Source organism: Hesperophylax consimilis, chromosome 23 (assembly GCF_061612785.1).
Source record: "Hesperophylax consimilis isolate HC1 chromosome 23, BYU_Hcon_1.0, whole genome shotgun sequence".
NCBI lineage: Eukaryota > Metazoa > Arthropoda > Insecta > Trichoptera > Limnephilidae > Hesperophylax > Hesperophylax consimilis.
In genome coordinates, this window is record NC_142858.1 from 7,681,979 (window position 1) to 7,705,450 (window position 23,472).

Sequence of the window (23,472 nt, forward strand, 5' to 3'; positions counted from 1 at the left end):
CAAAGTGTACATAACATTTTTTACTCCAAATGTGCTAAGGAATAGCTGGTTAAAGTTTGTCGGGTTAGTGCCGATACACCCTGTATACACGGTGTCCTGAAACTCGTAGTACAAGCGGGAAACTGGAGAATCTACACCACATGGGGAACCCAAAAAAACATAAAGTTTTTTGATTTGAGCATTTTCAAAAAAAAAAAAAACCAAAAAAAAATATTTTTCGGCTATTTTAGGGTTAAAGTTTTTTCTGGTGTTAAGGGTTGAATAACAGATGTTTTAACCCTGCATAGCAGAAGTATTTTATGATTACACCGGGTTAAATGAAGGGTGATTTCAAAATAATGCTTCAAATCCGAGTTTCTTCATTTGTTTTACTTTCAAATAGTTTTAATTAGTTGGGTACTTTGATCTTCAGTAATAATTTATAAGAATTTGATTAAAAAAAAAAAAAAAAAAAAAAAAATCAACTTCAAACTCGATTTACTCGATAACGAAAGCTCAAATAAAAAAAAAATATACTACAAAATCGACTCCAAATGTGATGTAGATTCACCAGTTTCCCGCTTGTACTACGAGTTTCCGGACACCCGGTATAATTTTATTATTGTTGATATCCGAATGTCCTAAATGATTTCAAGACTTTAAGATTCAAACATTTTTGCGTCTTATCTTATTTTGACAGCCAACTGCTTATATTCAGGCTTAAGAGAAAAAAATGTGCAATATTTCATGATGCCAGAACTCTTCTTCCAAGGATTTTTACCACGTACAAAAAGAATACTTGCGGTGTAAATGTGATTAAATGGGCCGTTAAATGAATGTGACGTATTTAAAATATTTCCATAATATCAATATTTCACCGGACGGCAGATATAATGACTCAACGTTAATATTGTTAAAACTCCGGTTATATTCATTAGAAACATGAACATGTTATTTACATGTAAATTTGAAAGTAACGAAGTTAATGTTTGATAAAATTTCCCATGAGCCATCCGGGAAACCGCTGATAATTAAATTTCCTCCTTTTAGCACTTTTTTCACCCCCCTCTTTAATGGAGATACCTGTATTTACTCTGCTTTCAATATCTCTTTCAGCCTCCCATCTCTCGTAAACATACTTCCCAAAAGACCCAACTCATCGACCTGCTCCAAGTATTCATCATTCACAACTACATTGCACACTGTTTTCGTATTTCAAACATCATGACTTTAGACTTACTTAAATTCATCATCAACTCATTCTTCATAAACTATTAACCCATTTTTGCAGTGGCGCTAATTTCACAACAAATCTTTATATATAAAAATGTATGTTACTTTGTTTGTCCCGTATGGACTCAAAAACCATTGAACCGTTTTCGCTGAAAATTTCAAAGTTTGTTATAATTAGTTCCAGGAGTGTTTAGAGACTTTGAGATGAGAGTTTTAATGGTTGATGAAGTCGAAGACGACCGATAAAGATAGAATGCATTATCTCTGCACTGAAAAGCGATACGAAGTAAAATTAAAGTCGATATAATATTTTGTTAATAGTAACAATGTGGTACACCGTGTGCAGTAGTGAACGGTCGCTAAATTTGAGGAAGTCCGAGAAAGAATTAACGCTATTTCTGCACTGGATTGAGTATGCAATTATTTCCAATTTAATGTAGAATTCAAAACCTCAAAACTGTACTCAAAACCATTCATAACCCCGTGCAATGCCAGGCACACTTTAGCTGATATATTACTTCATACAAAATAATAATTAACTTCAAAATGTAACCCTGCCGACTGCGACAAAATACCAGGCCTGCGATTCTGGATTTAAACGATCAATCGTTTTCGTATGCGCCGTCTTCGAGTGAAAAACTACTAGTCGTCGCGACTAACTTTTTCGATTGTTTCAATTTTACGTATTCTTGAGCGTCGAACGGTCGAAGTTGGTAGAAGAGATGATTATATTGGCACCCCTGTGAATATTGTCTATGTTCCTGCTGTTTTTGGGATTTCAGACAGAAACAGACAACAGTTATTCGTTATTCAAAACAGAAATGGCTGCGGGACATATTACAAATTGCCAAAAGCAACTCTTAATTGAGCTTGTAAGCTCCGATAAAGACTTAGTAAGTGGGAAATTTTCACCCACTTTTACATTTGCGGAATCCGCGCGGTAAAACAAAAATTGACAGCTAGACTAGATTTTGACAGCCAATTCCATAGAAACGCCAACAACCTACCACTCGCTGCCCTGTTTCTACTGGTTATACCCAGTAGATGTTGTGTGGAATGACTTTCGACGTTTGGCGTCGAAGTATGTACCTTCGACCAATTTCGGGAATAGCAACGACGACCAACGTACGTACTTTCGACGGCGATTACGAGCGCCCTCGATTCAGGAATAGAGCCCCAGGGCCTCTATTCTCGACGAAGTCATTCCACTCGAACAACGAGTGGTTCGACCCACTTCTTGTTCCAGAGGAATGACTTTTGACGTTTGGCGATTGTTAGTATGTACCTTTGACGAGACTCAAGAATAAGAATGTGGACCAATGTATATACTATCGACGGCGATTACGAGAATCGATACCTTAGAGCACAGATTTATGATTGGGTATTTCCATTTTGTTATTATTATAAACATGTATTGCTCAGTAATAGTATCTACATAATTGTTAAAATCACAAAGTAAAAAACCATTTAAAAAATAATACATAATTTTTTTTTATTGATCAAACACTTTTTAAAATCGAATAGGTACATAATCGAACAGACTAATCAGTTTCATTGGCCCGTCTGGGGCTTAGGAGTCAAATCAGTTTACATGTATTACTTATTTGTTCAGTGTTTCCGACGCTGCTTTACACTCTACCACTAGCGTTGTCGAAAAACTGCGTCTAAAGGCTCAGTGATCAATCGTGTCTCGACAGGTTTGTACTAATTTAACGTCAAACTCGACACTCGTATTGCCCTGTGCATCTAATCTTCGAATTGTTCTGTTTCCACGTTCAACTTGTAAAATTAAATAAATAGTTTGATATTTTTTATTCAAAACTATAATAAGTTATTCATAATTTCGTAAAACAATTTATAAATCTACGTCGAAATATTTACAATAAACTATCCAGAATTTGCGTTTCTTGATCTAGGTACTTTTACATATTTTTAAGTCATTATATTTTTCACTACAGTTCCTTGTTATTGCAAATCAAAAATTTAAGATTTTTGTGATGCAAGGAGAATTAAAATATTTTCAAGTAACCCAGAAAAGCTAGCACCTTACTTGAAATTTAACGATTACTCACAAGGCATTAATTTCGACAATTGGTTTATACTGGTGGAAATATTAAATCTTCTCTTCCCATCATCGTCCAAATTGATACAACTATCTCCTGTCTATTTATCGATGACTATTCCTAAGGCAAGAATAACATACAGTATTAATTTGTTTGCAAGCAAATTTTTATGAAACTTCGTTACACTGCTATACACAAATGCCCATTATTCGAACCAATGCAAATATTTGATTAAATTCGTGTTTTGACAGTCCATGACTCTATGTCGAAAACCATAAATCCAGCAGAAGGCTGTTTTAATATATCATAAACGGTAACAGGATAAAACAGAACTTCATCAAATCTTGTCGTAGCGACCCAGGAAGACGTGGCAGTGAGGACACCGATGTTCAATGTCTTTGCAAGCCTTCACCATGAATGGTATCAGAAAACAACCAAATATACAGCTGCAAGACAAATAAAATCATTTTAAATAATGTCTATTATTTTTAGCCTATGATTATTCTTGTGTGTATAATCCGCTTCGGTCGATATCATAACGATGATTTTAAGTTTAAAGCGCGCTTATTATTTTTCTCCTTGTAGGCAAAAATGAGTTATCTAGATTTAAACGTTCATTTTTACCACAGACATTGTATGTCGCACACAGATTCATAATTATTGTAATATGACCCATGACTACAGACCTCAGTGAGTCGAACATTCAATTACGTTTTTCTCAAAACTAACTATTTTGGACATTAAATAAATGTGCTTTGAGCCATCGACCCAACGTGTTCTGTAAATTAAACAAAACATATCAAATTTTTAGTAATAGAAACAAAAGTTCTGAATTTATTTTCACAATGGATACATCCAGAAAAACCATTAAATAACTACAAGTAGTGGTCTTAGTGAGTTGAGTTCTAATATTTTTAATGTTAAATCAATGTATTATAAGTATGAATAAAACGTAAAGAAACAAAGTTCATTAATCTGTCACACTGACAAACATCCAAGTTTACTTGGGTGATTGACGGGGAATGACTGTCGATTGATCGGATTTGGCTGTCGTGTGATCATCGACTTTTGGCGTATGACTTTCGATTGTTATGATTGTTATATTGCCGGGTTCTGACTGTCAATTGACTGGGAATGACTGTTGATGAATGGGTTGACAGTCAAAACTCACCCAAGGCAACAAAGCATCGTCGACAGTAGAAAGGTTAGCATCCCAGCTTGGCAGTTGGGGCAGATGATTTGGATGGGTTTGGGACCTACTACGGGATCTGACACACGTAAACATTTTGTCAAAGTAAGAACATTTAAAGAAATGTATATATTTATATAAAGCTCGCTTCGTCTTAATCTTCTACATTCAGACTTGAATTGTACAATTTAAAAAAAATAGTCATTTTTTTTATCTTTCTCTTTTTTATGTTTCTTTATTCATTGAATAGTTTGTTACATGCATTGAGGATTTTTCGACCACCATGCTAGACACATGCCCGTGTTATGATGGTCGAATATACTATTATATTATATCATCTTCATACTATCGTTTAAACAAAAACCTAGCTAACAACTACTCTGTAAATTGCCATCTCAGTATAGGCGTTCCACACCCAGTGAGATGGGCAATACGAATTAGTGTCAATAAATGTAATATTAAATCATTAAATTAAAAAATATATATATTTAAATATTGAAGTTGAAATCAAATGTTGTTTATATAAAGATCATTTGCATGCTGCGGAATTCGACACGTTTATTTAAAATAAAATGGTCTGAGCAGGGAAAAAGAAAACCTGAGTATTTACATAATCGATGTTTACCTAACCTCTAATCAACGAAACTACAATTACAACAAATGGGAATAAAAATGTGAAATTACGAATATAGCTTAAGTTTTACGGTCACTTAATTGTTAAGTTTATTTTTAAATACTTTACTTACAAACACATACACTCACTCTACATATTATTATAAAACTGTTTAATTAAAAATAATAAATACTAATTTGACAGATTCAAAGACAGTTCCTTAAATAAACCAATCACGATAGTACCTTTAGAAAATATTTCCAAATGGTGGTTTTTCGAATTGATTTTAAATATTTTAATACTTATCTTCGTCATAATGCGGACCAAATTTATTTTCATTTAAAGTACTTAAAAGTACTTACTTACCTACCTAACGTCAAACCTAACACTGGAATACTGTTATTTCGTTAACTTTGTTTTAACTAACTAACAACCAGCAGGGGTAAGCAGAGATAATGTGCAACAAGCAACTCGGTCTTGGCACGCACTCCTTGCCTCATTCACATTCATACGTCATCTATAACACTCTTCTGTTATTCTGACTCTTGGCTCGACTCAAGTGTTTTGTTCACTTGATCGTGCCATGACTCCTTCTTCTAAATTTAATGCGTCATAATATTATTTTTATAATTATTTTTTCTTAGATGATCATACATGGATTTAATGACACATACGCCTCAGGGATCTTATTTCTACAGCATTCAGTGTACTTTGCTAGTTCCATGCCTTACTGCCATACATCATGGTAGGTACCAGCACTCCATTGTGGACTGCTCGCTTCGCTTCTTTGGACAATTTTTCGTTAGAGCCAACCACGATTAGTCCTACAATAATGGAGTTTCCTGTATTTACTCGTCTTTCCTTATCATAAAAATTATTAATAAACATACTTCCCAAATACACAAATTCTTGATTGGGACTGTATAATTCTTAATACACATACTTCCCAAATACACAAACTCTTGATTCGGACTGTATAATTCATAATGAACATAGGTACTTCCGAAATACACAAACTCTTTATTCGTACTGTAAAATTATTAATAAACATACTTCCCAAATACACAAACTCTTGATTTGGACTGTATAATTCTTAATAAACATACTAATTCTTGATTCGGACGGTTAGATTATTTTTATAAATAATGGAATGGCGACCTGCTTAAAATATCTATGGTAAAATTCTAATACAGGTTTTAATGTCTTATTTTCTAAACTTTTGATCACTGCACAAACGAACTTTAGAGAAAACCACCACTGCTAGTGTACAAGAAATGTCTAGTGAACCTCTTTCGTATCGCATGTTATTTGTTTACCTTCAGACTTCAGCTTCTTCACATCGTTACAGGAACTAGCAATGCCGAGAAGATTTAACTATAAACTAGAAGCACTATGTCACCATGCACGGTTATACGATCATTACAGTATCTAATTCTTAAATTCCCTGTACGTGATCCTTTCAGAATATTGTGTATGGGATTACATTCCGGATCACTAATCCAAAGACGTCGAATGTGCTTTTACGATTCAGTGTTCATAAATATAAGCTCTCTGTGTTCACTACTTAGATGCGAATTAACTCTGCCAGTAAATGTGTGTAAGCTCATTATGCCCTAATTAATTAATTAAATTTATACAAAATCTCTTTAATTTTTTTTTTCAACAATAATAATATTTGAATTTTTATTCTAATCTGCGATGATCATAATTGATATTAAACGGCAGTTAATGACCTAACAGTTTGCTTTCATAAAATTACTTAGAATCATGACTAATCTGGTGAAAAGCAGGTAAAATGTACCCATACAATTTTTTTGTTATTCTTCTCCAACTTGATGCATGGTAAAATAAGTCAGTATTTTTTTATTTGAGAGCAAATATAATTAGCAAAATAACTTTCATTCTGTACATAAAAGGTATTTTTTTTAGTATTGGCAAGTTATTGTTGCATAAATTCAAAAAAATTCAAAAAATATATATTATTTATTGCACAAAAATATAGAGTAACAAAGGGTATAGGTAAGTTTTTAGATTTTCACGGCCAAAAGCATTTTTGTTGTTTGTTTTTGGGGTGTTATGCCGTGTTGCACTAACTCCTTCTTTAGCCGACGTTTCGGACAGCGTTGCAGTGTCCATCATCAGGGCAGATCCGATGAAGATGTCATCTTCGGATCTACCGGATCTGCCCTGATGATGGACACTGCAACGCTGTCCGAAACGTCAGCTAAAGAAGGAGTTAGCGCAACACGGCATAACACCCCAAAAACAAACAACAAAAAAACAAAGGGTATAGCTTAATGTGTAGAATAGGGATGAAACGGTACATGATTTTGCGGTTACGATACTAACTAATACTCACCAAAATAATCGACGGTACCGGTAGTGATGCCAATATTGTTTATTGTTATCAATTTTAATTTGTAGAACTCCATTTTTATTTTTATTTTTTATATATTCATTAATATATATTTTTTTAACTTCCGATTTAGTTGTCCGGGTTAAATCTTCCCCAAAGGAAAAACTTAACCCTTCCACTCACTTTTCCACAAATGATCATCTAGTCAATCAACATTATGTAAGTGCATTATATAAGCAAAATAAATACAAAACAATACAAGAACAACACGTCAACTCACCAGAGATCAAATGGGAAAATAATTCAAAGACTCCAGATATTTTCATATCAGAGGGTTCGGCTCGGTAGAACTTCTAACAGGGCCTATAAATCCTACGGATCCCTCAACATAAATATTTAAAAAATCTTTTGTTATCCTACATGTATTCAAAATGACAGACTTTAGATTAGATCTATAAAAACAGTTTATTTTTAAACAAGTTCTGCTGTGTAATTATTATTACGCGTGATAGCTGTTTCGCCCTCTGAATGATAATGCCTTCAGAGAGCGAAACAGCTGTCACGCGTTATAATAATTACACAGCAGAACTTGTTTAAAAATAAACTGTTTTTATAAATCTAATAATAATATTATTGAATATATAAAAAAAAAAAAAAATGCCAGTTTTGATTGCCCTTAGGAGTGTGAAAGAGAAATAAATAAATTATTACAATAGGTAAATGATGATCTAAGTGACTAGTTTTTTTTAGTTCTGACCATAGAATTTTAAATTAAATATTAAGGATATAAAATATACCAATACCGATTCTCACCAAAATAATCGACGATACCGGTAGTGATGCCAATATTGTTTATTGTTATTGTTAAATTTAACAAAAATACCTTATTGACTGATACAGACCAAATATTCAACAGCTGTGACGTACTAGATTTACGCCAATTATACGTTAAAACACTACTAAACAACATTTTTAACAAAAAAAAATTTTCAACATACACAAAATAACACTAACAGACCAGTTAGACAAGCGTACAAAGAAAACATAAAAACTCCGACAGTAAATTCTAGCTTTGGACAAAGACACTACCAATACCATGATATAAAAGCTTTCAACAGTCTAAAAATTGAAATTAAAATTGAGGAAAGTAAAAATAAATTCACAAACAAAATTACAAAATGGATTAAAGAACAAAAAAGACAATATTACCAAAATTTCATAGCATAAAATAAAAATAAAACCTACACGTAACACACAAAACCAATATAAACACACATCACTCACAAACACAAAAGATTATATATTAAATGTATTATTTTATCTTATATTGTAGATTGTATTTAGATTATATTTTCATCTTATAAAATGAAGGCCTCAGCATGGGCAAGCCACCCAGTGAGGCCAACATTACTGGAAAACTTTGAAATGTAAAAAAATATTGTACCAAATAAAAAAAATAAAATTAAAAAATTAATAGACCAGCCAAACAAGTAAACGGGAACAAGCGTCTGTGACTGTCTCTATTTCTGTGATTTGTTGATAAATGAATGTGACAGTATACAGGCAACTCGCATTGTAATAATCACTATTTAGTCCACGAGAATTACTTGTCCTATTTACAATGACGCGCTTATTACTGGCCGCGTAAAAAACTTAAATGCAAATACCAAATCGGGTAAAAAAAAGTTCGCGCTTGCTTACAAAATTGAAAATATTGTTAGTCTATTTAGTTAGACACTTTTACAAATTGATCCATCTTATTTTTTTTTTACATAAGCTGGTCGGTTAAAAATGAACTTTCAGATCCCTCGCCGAAAAATCCCACAATGGACTGCTCTACAAACCGTTGCCTTACTTTAACGAACTTTACTTTTCGACGCAAGATCTGGTTATTGCAATGTGCGCTCTTCCGTCTTCGGCGGCTAACTTACGACTGATGTTGTGGTTATTCAAAGCACTATTAAGCCCTCCTGTTGTTAAAAATATGGTTACGTGGTTTGCCCCCAGATCGTCGAAAAGATAAGCAGATTTGATGTTAGAACAAGCCTATCAATTTGGTTGTCTACAATTCTTAATCTGTTTTTTTTTTACTTCCAATGAATATATATATATATATATATATATATATGGAAATAAAAATATTATAAATAAATAAACATATTATATTAATATAAATATATAATATAATATAATATAAATAAACATATTCTCTCCCTCTATTTAAGGAAAACTTTTTTAGCACACTAAATTCGCCAACATAACACATACAACCACACACAGACACACACGCACACGTACACACACACAAACACTCACACACACCTCTCTCCTTCCCCAGCACACTAATTAACTTAACTTAAAAATGTAACTTAACCGTAAATGTATAATATACCTCCTATGTATATATGTCAGCGACATGTCATTGGTACCAATTATTATACTAACTTTTATAACTTTGTAACTATTGTCATCTATGTAATTATGTACTGTTTGTTTCTGCAATAAACAAAAATAAAATAAAAATAAAAATAAAATAAACCGTTTGTACACTAATGTGTTAGGGAAAAGCATACAAATTTGAGTGAAAAAAGATCATGGGGTAGTTCCACAATTATGTGACGCAGTTGAGTCGCTCTCTTGATTGGCGCTTTCTGATATGTAGAAATTCTCGCTTTCGGAGCATAAAAAAGTGCATGGGATCTCCCACGTGTACAGGTACTTGTTAGGCACAAATAAGTTACCTCTTTAAAAATAGATGGATTAAGTATGATTCCCGAGCTTAATTTAAAAAAAAAATTAACTTAAAACATTTTTGGACGGGCTTCCCAGATTCTTAAATTAAGCTTTCCTCTTAAGAAATAGAATGGATACAGAAATGGGTAGTATAGTACAGGGTTTTCCAATAAGAGGTGTTATTTTGATATTCAATCGTAAAAGATCAATGGTTTCGTTGCTTGTGTGGCACGTAGCGCCGTCTTCTTGAAATTAAACGTTGTCCAGATCAATACCATCTAATTCTGGTCATAAAAAATCATTAATCATCTCTCGATAGCGCAATCCATTCATCGTAACTGTTGCTCCAGCATCATTTTCAAAAAAGTAAGGTTCAAAGACTCCGCCGGACCATAAACCGCACCAAACAGTCACACGTTGAAGATAAAGAGGCTTTTCAACAATAACTCTTGGGTTTTCCGAGCTCCAGGTGCGACAATTTTGCTTGTTGACGAAGCCACCGAGGTGGAAATGGGCCTCATCACTCAAGATGATTTGCATTTGATTCACTCAAGTGAATTTTAATAATTTCAAAGCATTGTTGAAGCGTGTATTGTTCCATTTTTATTAATGGCGTAGTTTCTACTTGTCAAATGTCCAAAAATTACAGCTTCAAAAGTAACATCTATCGAAATAGCGGGCTATTGAAAATAATACCTCTTATTGGTAAACCCTGTATTACCGTCCGTACAACATGGAAAATATAATATGATAAGAATACATTATTTTCCGTTTGTATATTAACAGTGGGTTGGCATGATTCTGCTAAGAACAATCTATTACCGATTTGTAACTACAACTGAACCATATTGAGAGAGGCATTTTCTATTCATTTCCATGCAAACAACGTGAAAATTATTATTCTACAAGTTAAACCTTATATAGGGTTCTCCTGCTGTGAGCTTCATCGCAACTTATATTTCTGTTATATGCGTCGTTGACGAGAAAGAGCGAGAGCTCACAACGGAATTATCAGCGGTACACCTATACGGAAGAACCCCTCCGGTTACATTGAAGCAATACTTTGCCTACATAGCTGGAACACAAGAACCAATAGAGTTCTTTGTACAAATTGATAGAAAGGAATATTCCATTTATCCTTTAGCATTTTTTTGCCTCGTTAATGTTGTAACCTTTTTGTGTTATTCCACTTGTCTTCACTGAAAGGTTGTGCGCCGTACATCTATAATAAGATGCAATCGAACAAAATGTTCCTGAGGCAAATATTATTTCAAGCAACATCGCGCGCCTTAGGGCACATATTTTTTTAATGTACAGACCTTGCATAAAAATATAAAACAATGATATAATGATAGACATTCTGTCTACAATGCGATGAATGTAAACAAGGATTGATTATACTATACTACAATCGACATTACGCCGAAGGGCAGAAAAAAATATTATAAAGTATTTATTTTCATTATTTGTCACTTCACAATTACGGAACTCATAAATTAGTAACATATGTAACTGGCATGCACTCCTTGCAAAATTCATATTCATACATCGTTACAGACTATTTTGGGTGAGAATAGCTCCAGACCTATAAGCTTGGTGACTCGCTTTGTTACTCGGAGAGACAGTTGGCGAGTCAGTTCATTGAGATAAGTTTAAAGTGCGGTTAACTTGGTTTAGCGATGGAAGGAAAAGAGTAAAAAATAAGATAGTTTTACAGCAACAAACGTGACAACCCTAAAAAATTCTAAATACTTAAAAATTTGAATTTTCTCTCTTTAACTGACTGACTCAGCTGACCACACCAGTGGCGGATCCAGGGGGGGGGTCACGGTGGTCATGACCCCCCCCCTGGGCCCCAGCCCAGGGGGGGTCATGACTACCTAGGTCCTGGGCCCATCCAGGACCTAGGTGGACCACTAATTAAAATTGTTAAACATAATGTTTTTATATATTTTTTGTCACAATATAAATTTTATTTAAGTACTTTCAATATTTAATTAATTTAATATAATACTTTGTTTGACGGCAAACGCATTATTCGGGAACGAACGCATCGAAAATTCGAATGTTACCGCGTCACCGCGCACCGCCACCGGCGCGCGCTTCGGCCGCCACCTTTCATATTATTATGACACATTTCGTGTAACCACGTGTGACGCTTGCGCGCGCTTTGTTTCGACTAACGTCTAGCGTCTAGCAAAACCTAACCTCAATCGGAACGACTAAACTTTATTAATTAAGTGTTTACTTTTATTTGTTTACTAAGTTAAAAAAAAATAAGTTCCAGTATAAGTAATAGTGTTCTTAAAAATTTTTGCTGCAAATTCAATTCATTACAAGAAATGGTAAGTAATCTAATCAGTTTCATAATTATGCCAGTGTATGTGTGTTTAAACTCAAATGTTATTTGTTAATGTTCTAAGGCTGGGGTTAGACTCGTAAGTTTTTTTCCTGTAAATCGCTCTTGAAGGCGAGTTTGGCCAAATTCCCAATGTAAACGACACCAAAAGTCACTTAACGTAATTTTAGTAAGTTACAGAACTTATTCTTTCGGAAGTTTTTTGACAGGTCTGGACAGGTCTAACGCGCCCGCGCGAATTACCAGCCTTCCTATACTTCCTAAAGCAATTCTTAAGGCGAGACACAACCTCGTTCATCGAGGTTTTGCCCAAGGCTAACATTTTAATTTATTTCGGCGAAATTATAATTGAATTTAAAAAAAATAAAATTATGCCGCACGAGGGATGCAAGTTATTTATATTTTAGATTAATAAAACAATACCTTACAATTAATATATTTTACGTTCAACGATTTTAAAACTTTATAACCCGTGTATAACTATAAAGTTAGCGGACTTAGTGGTAAGTACCAGATTTTATTTTTCTAGATGATGAATTAATAACTTCGGAAGTGGACACATTTTTAATATTTGTAACAAATTCTTCAGAATCAATTAAAATGAAGGCTAAAAGTGTGGATAGATTTTTTTACTAAGATTACGAAAACGTTAGTAATTTTTTTTAGAAATGCATAGTATTATTTTTAATGATGGATTTTGAATGATTTACATGAAAATGTTCCGTCTCCGATTATGTTCCCTTAATTTTGTAAAATTCCACACTGATTATTTTTTTTATACGGCAACACTTTGATATCCGGCGAATTTTTGAATTTGACGTTTAACGTTCACTAGATTTATTGTTTGTTCTCTGCGAACTTAACCACTTAACCTTTGATTTGAATTTTTGCATGAGTAGGTGGTTTGGTATATTTATGCTTTTTGCTAAAGATGGCGGTGTTTTGACAGATGTTATGAACTTTTACCGTGTACTTATGATTTTATATATGATGGCGAATAACTACAACGAGGAAAAGGAAATTCAAAAAGTTGCAAGATTCCTACACACAATACTATGTTGAAGACACACCTGACACCATGTTATATTGTGGTGAAATAAGAACACGATTAATAATTGTAATCTGTACTGTATTGGTTGACAATTGACATTACACGAGCCTACGCCGCCCGGGCTTGCGGAGCAAAAGACAATCTTAATGATATACCTAGTGTTATCATATCCAACAATACATACTTTTTACTTGTATATATTATTATCAAAATTAAATTATAACTTCTTGTAACTGTAACTGACCGGACCTAAGTCCTCCATCACAACACAAGCAAGCATTTTCGGCTTTCTGTGGTGGTGGTAGGAGTTATTGTTGGGTTATTCGTAACCCGGGAATGTTTGTCTTTCTTTAAAAAAAAAAAAAAAAACTTGACCACGACTACGTGACCCCCCCCTGGCGCCAAAGCTGGATCCGCCCTTGGACCACACTGACCAAGTGGAGAGCGGGTGAAGTGGCGATTTGAGTATGCAGGTGGAGGGGGTACTTACACGATCAAGTCATTGGACCTTGCTTCCGTGATTTTTAAGTGTGATTAGAGTGTTAAGTTTGAATAATTCGGCATTATTGATGTTGCTTAGTCTATAACGATTTTTATTTTTTTAATTCGGTTTTTTGTATGAAGATTTTCAGTAAATTTCAGTTTTCGAAAAAAAAAAGAAGACGCCACTGCCTGCTTCTATCCACTGTCTCACCTGAATTACTCGCCCGTTACCAGGCCGAGTACTGACTGTACTTGTTCACATCAGCCGAACATTCGGCCGAATGTACTGTCCCGGCCAATTGCTCGGCCGGCCGGTGTAATTCCAGCATACCGGAGACAGTGAAACAATAAAGTTTTCAATAAAATAATGGGCACGTTGTAAGTCTGAAGGAAGTGGACAAGCGAAGGAAATGACGACGAGAAAGAAGATTGCGCGGTAAACAGCTATTCAAAACTGGTCAAACCAAACATAGCTTTAGCTATTTAAAGCGACGTTTCGGTTCTGGATGGTGATCTTTCATCAGGGCGATACTTTTGACTAAATGGATGAAATATCCAATACAAAAAAATATGAGGCACGAATAAACACAGGCACTATAATTCTTTGTTTCTCATTGTTCGTTAAATTGTTCAATCACAACAACACAAATCCACAGTTTTCAATTAAAAGCGTGTAACTACCTACAAATCTCTAGAGAAGCGGGCAATAAAAGTTGTACTTGTGTAAGCAACAACTTTTATGTCTTATGATAGGTGTATGTTGTTCCTAATTATAATGTGTAGCGAAACCGGAAATGCGAGTTCACGGTAAATGAGAAAATCATAATTAGTGCTTCAGTTATTGTTTTCCTTCGCAGCATTATCGATAGTTATAGCGAGTGCTTTTTACGAACATAGAAAATAAATAAATTTGCAAATGCTTCGCTGGCTGTGTTATCAAGGAGAAAAACAATGCTTGAAATAAGTAATAAAAGTCAAAGACAGCTTTGCTTCTACGACAGGCTTGCAACTGTTTGCTATTTTAACTCCGACAAATTGAACCGGTAAAACAACCTTTAACAAAAGCTGAGTTGTATCTATCGGGCCCCTATGCAAAAGGAAAATCGTACAGACATTTTACCGAATCATAAAGAGAAATATCTACAAGAGACAGTTTTAAGTGAATTATCACTCTTGTGTTAATATTTTATTACAATACTTACATTCAAAATCAATTTACTTCTGAAAAATTAAAAAAAAAACTCAATTGTTCTGTAAAAAAACCATTGGAAATTATGAATTTTGACAAAATTCTGAATTAACAAAAAACAGCTTTTTCAAAGCGATAGACCAATACAGTTTAGTTATACAGTCAAATAATGGATTTTAATAAATGATAAAAAATCATTTTTGCTCTTTCAAAGTACCAAAGTAATTACAATCTAATTACCCACAGTTGAAACGTATATACTCGTATGTATATAAAAATCAAAAGTAATAGGTACCCTTTCAATTTTTTTTACTGTGTAAATGAGGGCCTTATGATATAAATTAAAATAAGATAACAATGGATATTTTTCATTACATACTCACCTAGTTATTTGTTTTAAATAGATGTAGATAATAATAATTTCTTTATTACAGAATAGTGACGTCCTGTTTTAACTCCACCGTTTTGCATTTCGTCTGGAAAAATTGTTTGTACCTTGTCTTTCCATTTCATAATGGTGGCCTTTTTAATGGTTAAGTAAAGATTTTTATAAATGAAATCGTTGTGATTGCTTGGACTTTCGCAATATTATTCTACCAGCCTACCTGAAGAATGTATGAAAAAATAATTGTCACCGAGATAGCTACGTGTCTCTGGACGTTTTACACAATTCCTTATGAAAATGTTACAAATGCATGTGGTTTATAATTAAGACACTGTAGTAAGCTTTCAAAAATGTTTTGAAAGGGAGATTGTAAATACGAATGTTAGATGGAGCTCACTAATATTGAAAATATTTAATAAAACATGCAAAAATCTCTCGCGAATTTTTCATCCCTATTTCATATAATTACCGTTTCGGCTTTACAAATGTGTAGAATGTGTAGAAATGTAGCTTTACAAGTGTTAAAGGAAAATATGTTATAAATTTGTAGAAATTCGGAATGGGTGGGCAATAGCCAGCCATATAAGTACCTAAATACTTAAAATCTGACGATCGGAGTCAAGATAGTCGTGAGTATTAATTTATGATACCATTTTAGGAGCTATCAAAAAGTTTATAAATCAAAAATATTTTCAGTTCAATTAGTTGACTGATCATGGCTAAGTCCTATTTTATTTCTACCGTTTTGCATTTCGATAGTCCATAAATTATACGTTTCCGTTCAAGATGGAGACCTTTTAAATGGTTCAGTAAAGATTATTTTTCAAATGTGAAATAGTGTTCGTAATAAGGGATATCTCCTTAAATATTAATTCATCTATCTATCTTGAAAACGGAAATCTTAAAACAGATGAAATTAAATCTACCCCATCATATCATTTTATTGCCACGAGTAGTGTCTCACAAGGATGGTACCTTGGCCCAATTTAATTTAATATATTTATTAATGACACTGTTGCTATTCGTAATGAAGTTAATGTTTTGCTTTTTGCTGATGACCCAAAGATTTATAAAATTATAAGAAGTATACACGACGGATTTTTATACAGAATTATCTGAAAAACATACATGACTGTTTTTTTTATATTAACTCTACACAGGAGGCCCTGAAGAAAATAATTTCCCTCAGGGCCTATGTCATCTTTGGGGATGCTGTGTGGATTGTCTTTTTGTGGAGAGGAAGGAGTGAACATGGGTCTTGAAGAGTCTCATGTTGTAGGAGGGAGGAAACACAGAGGCCGGCAGTTCGTTCCACAGCCGAGCTGTTGAACTTAAGAACGAATCGTAGAAGCGACCCGTTCTCATGTGACAAATGTCAACCGTGTACAAATGTTGGGCGCGCGTTTGGCGCGTATCCCGACTACGCACCGGTGCCGAAGGGATCAATGACGCTAGTTCCTCAGAGCATCTTCCATTATAATACAGATAGAACAAGGACAGCATACCTACCTGACGCCTGTGCTCTAAAGATTGCAGTCCGTTTGTTAAGATTGTGGAATCTATCAAATGGACCGCCCGTTTTTGCACAGAGTCAAGGGTTTTTTTCAGGTATTTAGGGGCTCCGGACCAGAGATGGCAGCCAAATTCGACAGTAGGGCGCACTTGCGATTTGTACAGGGTCAGCAGTTGTGTACTATTAAAGTATCTGCGGGCCCTGTACAGTACGCCCAGCTTCTGAGAGGCCAACTTTACTCTGGCTTCGATGGAGCCCCCGTACCTGAGCTGGTCACTTATAGTCTATATATCATCAATAAATTTGTTTAATTTAAGAAATGTAAAACAATTAGATTTTAAATTGAAACCAAAACCCGATCATATGTCAATACTCACTTGCTGATATTCAACTCATTTCATCCAATGATTTGGGATTGTCTTAGATTATAAATATTAAAAAATGTCACATTTAAATATTATTAAGGATAAAGCAATGAAAATGCCTGACTTCATAATAAGAACGGCAAAATACTTTACTTCATTAGTTCTCAATCAAAAAGATGTTTTAAAAATCCCTTATTAATTCCCTTATTGACAGCATGCAGTATTGCAAATGATTTTATTTCGTGTTCCTAATAGGTCACCCGAGCTGAAACTATTTCCACAACAACAATAAGGTCAATACCATTGCGTTTATAAACTCATATATATATACCATCACCAGAAATAGCAGATAATTTTAACAGGACCGAAAGAACTAATTTATTTGTGCTACAAAAAATCATTTGCTTGTTTTAAATAACTATTAGTATTATTTTTTTTCAATGTATATTTTAGTTAGTTATAAAATTTTACATCGTGTATAATATATTCTTTTTTACCTAATATATTCTTTCCTAGGACTACTATAATATTATTTACTACTTACATACTAAAATTTGGACTTAGAACAACATTGAGACATAATCCACGAAAAACTGCAAGACTTTTAGCTTCCTTAACAATTACCGGGATTTCATTGAACATTTTAAAACCTTTATAATAAATATTGTTTTGTGTTTACGATAAATTTTTTTTAGTAAGCCTAAAATCGTTGCAGTTTCTCGTAGGATATAAATGAACTGTACTATTAATTTTAACATTCTTTAACATATAATTTGGTAAAATTTTATTTTTTAACTTATAGAAAAACACTAAGGTATTGTAAACTAATCGTTGCCACACACTTAAGAGATTGAGTTAGCGTTGCATGGTTTTTATTAAAGTATACCTGCTACAACACAACATTGACCTCATGCCTCTGTTCTGAATTATTTCCATTCTCTTAATTTGGGTTTTGATACTCAGAAAGATTACACTTGTGCAGTAATTTAGATGGGATGCTACAGTTAACATTTGGTTTCCTATAGTTTTAGTTATCACATTGGTTTGTTTTCATTGTATAATTGTTTTTAATACTTTTATTGTAAAAAATGTTTTATTCTGTATTCTAAGGTATTTTTAAAGTAAATAAAATTATTGTACCCACCTTCCTGAATAATTTTTGAAGAAAGAAAGACGTTTCTTTAGACAAATTGCATAATTGTTTACTTGAAATTGACAAAAAAATTAAAACACATTGTTTATAATTAATTAGGTGGCTATTTCAGTACCTACCTATTTAAAGGAAATTTTTGTTTTGATTTTTAACTCGGAACTTAGAAACATCCTTTTTGGACTAGTTTAAAATCAATTCAATAATAAAGAGATATTAATTTGGTTTAGTACTTATGAATGTTATCCAACGTATGTATAATGTATATTTATGTGAACATATGATGCAGCAAATGTAGTACCCATTAATGCCACGCGCCGTACTTCGCAGCCGTTCAATATAAACCTAACAGATCGCAGCCTTTTTTATTCCTCAATAGAGTGGTAGCATTTAGATATGGCTCACGATAAATTCTATCAGTCGAGTACATGTCATGGTGTATTTATGCTGCAAGCCTTAGTTTGCAGCTCGCGAAGTGGATTCCGGAACATTTATTAGTCTGTACACAGGTCCGATCGTTTCCTTGAAACTATTATAACCATATATATTGAATATTAAAATATCTTCACTTAGGTAATAATCTGTTTGTGTGCCTAACTAAAATTTAGTACATATATATTTCGGATTATTATAAACAATAACTAGTCGCTTGAAACATCCATACAAATTGAAAATAAATACCACCCACGGGAATTGAACCTGCATCTTCTGATATCCGGCCACGTGCTCTCAGAACTTAATTTTTTTCACCTGTAAACAACCAACTTTATTTTGTAGGAAAGGCCTCGTTAGTGCTAAATTTCCCACTAGATTAATTTGTGCTTCTAAAAATTATAAACTATTATTATTTTGTGATTTGCATAAAAAGCCTTGTCTTATAAACATTAGTTTATCATAAAAAAAATATATATATATATATATTTTCGGTTATTGATTTTTAATTTTAGTTATAATAATTTTTTGTTTGCCTGTTTAAATTAGCTACACAATTTTGTAAGTTACCTTTTTATATGATTACCTAATTAAAGTCGTGAGTCGTGTTAGCTAATAGCAGAGAATTGAACTCATAATACCGGGATGGGAACCGATGCATATGTCCACTAGGCTACTAATCCACGTTGTTCAGTAAAATAAATATATAAAAACAGTATCACCGAGATCATGGTTTAATTTGTGTCTGTTTTTTGTTAGGATTTTCAGAGTAATATAATGTAGTCAAATGCTTTATTATTGTGCAAATACATGAATGTAACTGATGGGCGAAGCCGGTTAGTATAAGTAGAATTAAAAAGTTTTAGGAAAGTTACATTCATTTCAAAGTTATTATTAAATTATGTTCGTAAATCGTGGCTAAAGGCATGTTTCGCACATTTTTAATATACTGCTGAAGATAACTTAAACAATAGTGGTAAATTGCCATGAATAGTTCGAAACTTGACTACATACGTAAAATCACTCGTTTTTTGCGGAAAGTCGGGCGCCGGCTTAATTAAAAGTGTGTCAAAGCATTCGGTGACGGAGCCATGTGCGAGATGACGTGGGACCAGTGGAGTTGGTCCGCCCCTTGGCGCCGGCCCTGGGGGCTACTGGGTCAGCGCCGAGACTCGAGACTAGCGACCAACGACCAGCGCGAGCGATCCACTATCTGTCTATTTAAGATTCGAAAACAACTAGCGCCGCTTATTGCTTATTACCACTTGATAACAGGGCATTTCTGGAACGGCGTCAGCGGCTACTGCTGCTGGCTACCCGGGTACCTACCCGGCCAGGTTGCCGGCAAACCCGTTCACAAAACATTGCATTCATCATCGCGCCGAGGATAAACAGCGTTGATGGAGCGGAAGCCACCCACAACACGGCAGGTTGCGCGACCTGACAATTACAAGTGTGCGTAACCTTGTTCAGCGCCGTGGTTTATGACGCAATTACCGACTTAATCGACTGGCGCTTGGCTAATTGGCTGGCGGTGATTCAGGCATCGTTTTCAGACACTTTTTGACACAAACCTACATACGATAGTATTTGCTCTGATCTCAGCGTTTCTTGTGACGGTAATCTTCACTTTGCTCCATGTTGGGCGCCAATTTACACCATTCCTAATTTGTTACAGTAAAGCATCTAGCATAGTCTGATTAGGTGGTGCGGTATGAAAAAGTCCATGGATAATGTAATTTCATTACGAATGATCAGTATCACACTAGAAATGATAAAACGCAAAAAACCAATTAGCACTGAAACATTATTACCCAATTAGACTACGTCGTAATTCCAGCGGTAATTATAACGTGCTTGAGCCCTATTGATTTCCATCACCACCGAATTGAGTTTTTTCCAACGACTTCATAATATTCTTTGATTTCTTTTATGGCATATTCAACTGAATTTTCAATTAATTTCAATCATACGCATTCCAAAATGGCTTGTTACGTGCCACAATTACAATTTTACTTTATATAATTGATTGTTATTTTTAGCAACGCTCTTTATTTTTAATATTTTGAAATCCTTGTGGATTAATTGCGTGCCAGGGAATTTGAGTCCACTTTCATTATTAACTGTTACAAGATGTACAAAAATAAATTATGGGATAATTCTTTTGAAATTATATATTATTTAAAACAGAAAATTCTCGTTGACAAAGGATAATTGATCAATTTGATTAAGTTTTAAAAACTCGTTAACTAACCCAGGGGCATACGTAAGCAATATAGCAAGCAGTTATGATTGAAAGTGTAGAGATATAAAGCAAAATTAAATACCCTCACATTGCCGACCCCGTATGTTTCCTCTGTCCTACAACAGGTTCACTCCTTCCTTTCCTCAAAAAAAACTTCACCTAGCATCCCCAAAAATGACATAGTTCCTGAGAGAAAATTTCCGCATCAGGGCCTCCAATGTGGAGTTAACAATAAAATAATTTAAAATCCACCTCTGATCCTAAATTTTAAAATGTCATAATTTGTAATATCAGTGTAAGACTGAAAATAGCCGTAATAAGCTACGACTGGTACGATCTAATAATAAATGATGGAAAAGGAAATGTTTGGACTATACTTCAGTAGTAAGGAGTAGTAGGAAACCATATTGTGAAATGGCAGGACTTTATTAGAGCTCTTCTGTTATTGACAAAGCTTTGGAATGGTACAAGTGTAGTGTCTTTGTTCAAATAAGCACATTTTAAAGAGGAAATCGTACAACAGAATGCAATGCAGATTTTTACTAACATTAAATTTTCTGTTAAAGGTTTTACGTAAATATCCTTTCTATATCTAGGGGAAAACTTTTGCCTTTATTTTGTTATTCGTGATCCTCACATAATAATACATGAATCAAAACATTAAAAATTATTGGGCACTTCAAGAAGTGCAACTGGATTTAAAGTTTGTGGTATTTCTTTTTGGTGATGTTTTATTGAAGAAAAAACATAATGTATTGTTTGCGTTGGATGTTATCTATAAGTTTATCGTAAATTATTATAAAATCAGGTCATTATTGAGAGAATTTTTTGTTTGTTGTGGTATTCTTTAGAATCCACCCTATGCTGTCCAATCATCAGACATTATCACTTGACATCAGTTGAATTTACTCATTTAAATAAATTACTTTATAGGCGCAGAACAACGCAGTCCGACCCCCGTCAGCAAGAGATCCGTCAGCAGCAAGAACTACGCCAGCAAGAACATCGGCAGCAAGAACACAGGCAGCAGGAGTTAAGGCAGCAGGAAATTCGCCAGATGGAGTGTCGCCAGCAAGAGATGCGTCAGGTAGAAATGCGCCAGCAGGAGTTACGGCAGCAGGAATTGGAGATCAAGAACAGTATGATGGAGCCTAAGGATCTGTCCGCCGGGTCGAGCATGCACATGCCGCCGGTGGGCATGATGCAGACTCCAATGCACCGCATGCCGCCCATCGTGTTCCCTCCGGTGCCAGTCACGCATAACCCTCATAAGATGAGGTAAGTCTATCTTATACCATTGAAGTATAGTCCAAACATTTCCTTTTCCATCATTTATTATTAGATCGTACCAGTCGTAGCTTATCACGGCTATTTTCAGTCTTACACTGATATTACAAATTATGACATTTTAAAATTTAGGATCAGAGGTGGATTTTAAATTATTTTATTGCTAACTCCACATTGGAGGCCCTGATGCGGAAATTTTCTCTCAGGAACTATGTCATTTTTGGGGATGCTAGGTGAAGTTTTTTTTTTGAGGAAAGGAAGGAATGAACCTGTTGTAGGACAGAGGAAACATACGGGGTCGGCAATGTGAGGGTATTTAATTTTCCTTTATATCTCTACACTTTCAATCATAACTGCTTGCTATATTGCTTACGTATGCCCCTGGGTTAGTTAACGAGTTTTTAAAACTTAATCAAATTGATGGCACAAAGGAAGCTGAGGTATGACTAAAAAAATTATCTTAATCAGGCAGTACGTGTAAATTTAAAAAAAAAATGAATCTTAACGCATCTGACTTTAGCAGGCAGAGGGTGGAGTCTGTAATTTCTGCCGATATGGAGATGGAATTACGTATGGGGGAACCGAAAGACATGACGACCTCAACTCAGGTCCACACTAACGTGCACATGTCCGGCTGCAACATGCAGAATGTGGGAATCGTGTTCCCTCCGCCAAATTGCGCACCCCTCAAAATGAGGTAAGACCAGACCTTTACTCGTATTTATGATCATTCCGTGTGTTTTAAACCCTTCTTAAAATTTTGTTTTTAGTTGTTTGTATTTACTTCCGCTATTGTCACTGTCATAGTGTTATTCATTTCTCAAGATGAGGAAATATTGGTACCAAC

At 34.3% G+C, this 23,472-nt stretch overlaps 1 protein-coding gene across 1 annotated transcript in view; it reads left to right on the forward strand.

The window, feature by feature from the left end:
* The window catches only part of twz (BTB/POZ domain-containing protein twz), a 154,704-nt gene that overhangs the window by 93,765 nt on the left and 37,467 nt on the right, over positions 1-23,472 (forward strand). Inside the window, exons 3-4 of the mRNA XM_089645697.1 lie at positions 22,272-22,616; positions 23,146-23,322. Of these exons, the coding sequence (XP_089501823.1) occupies positions 22,272-22,616; positions 23,146-23,322 (522 nt within the window). The remainder of the gene's footprint in view (positions 1-22,271; positions 22,617-23,145; positions 23,323-23,472) is intronic.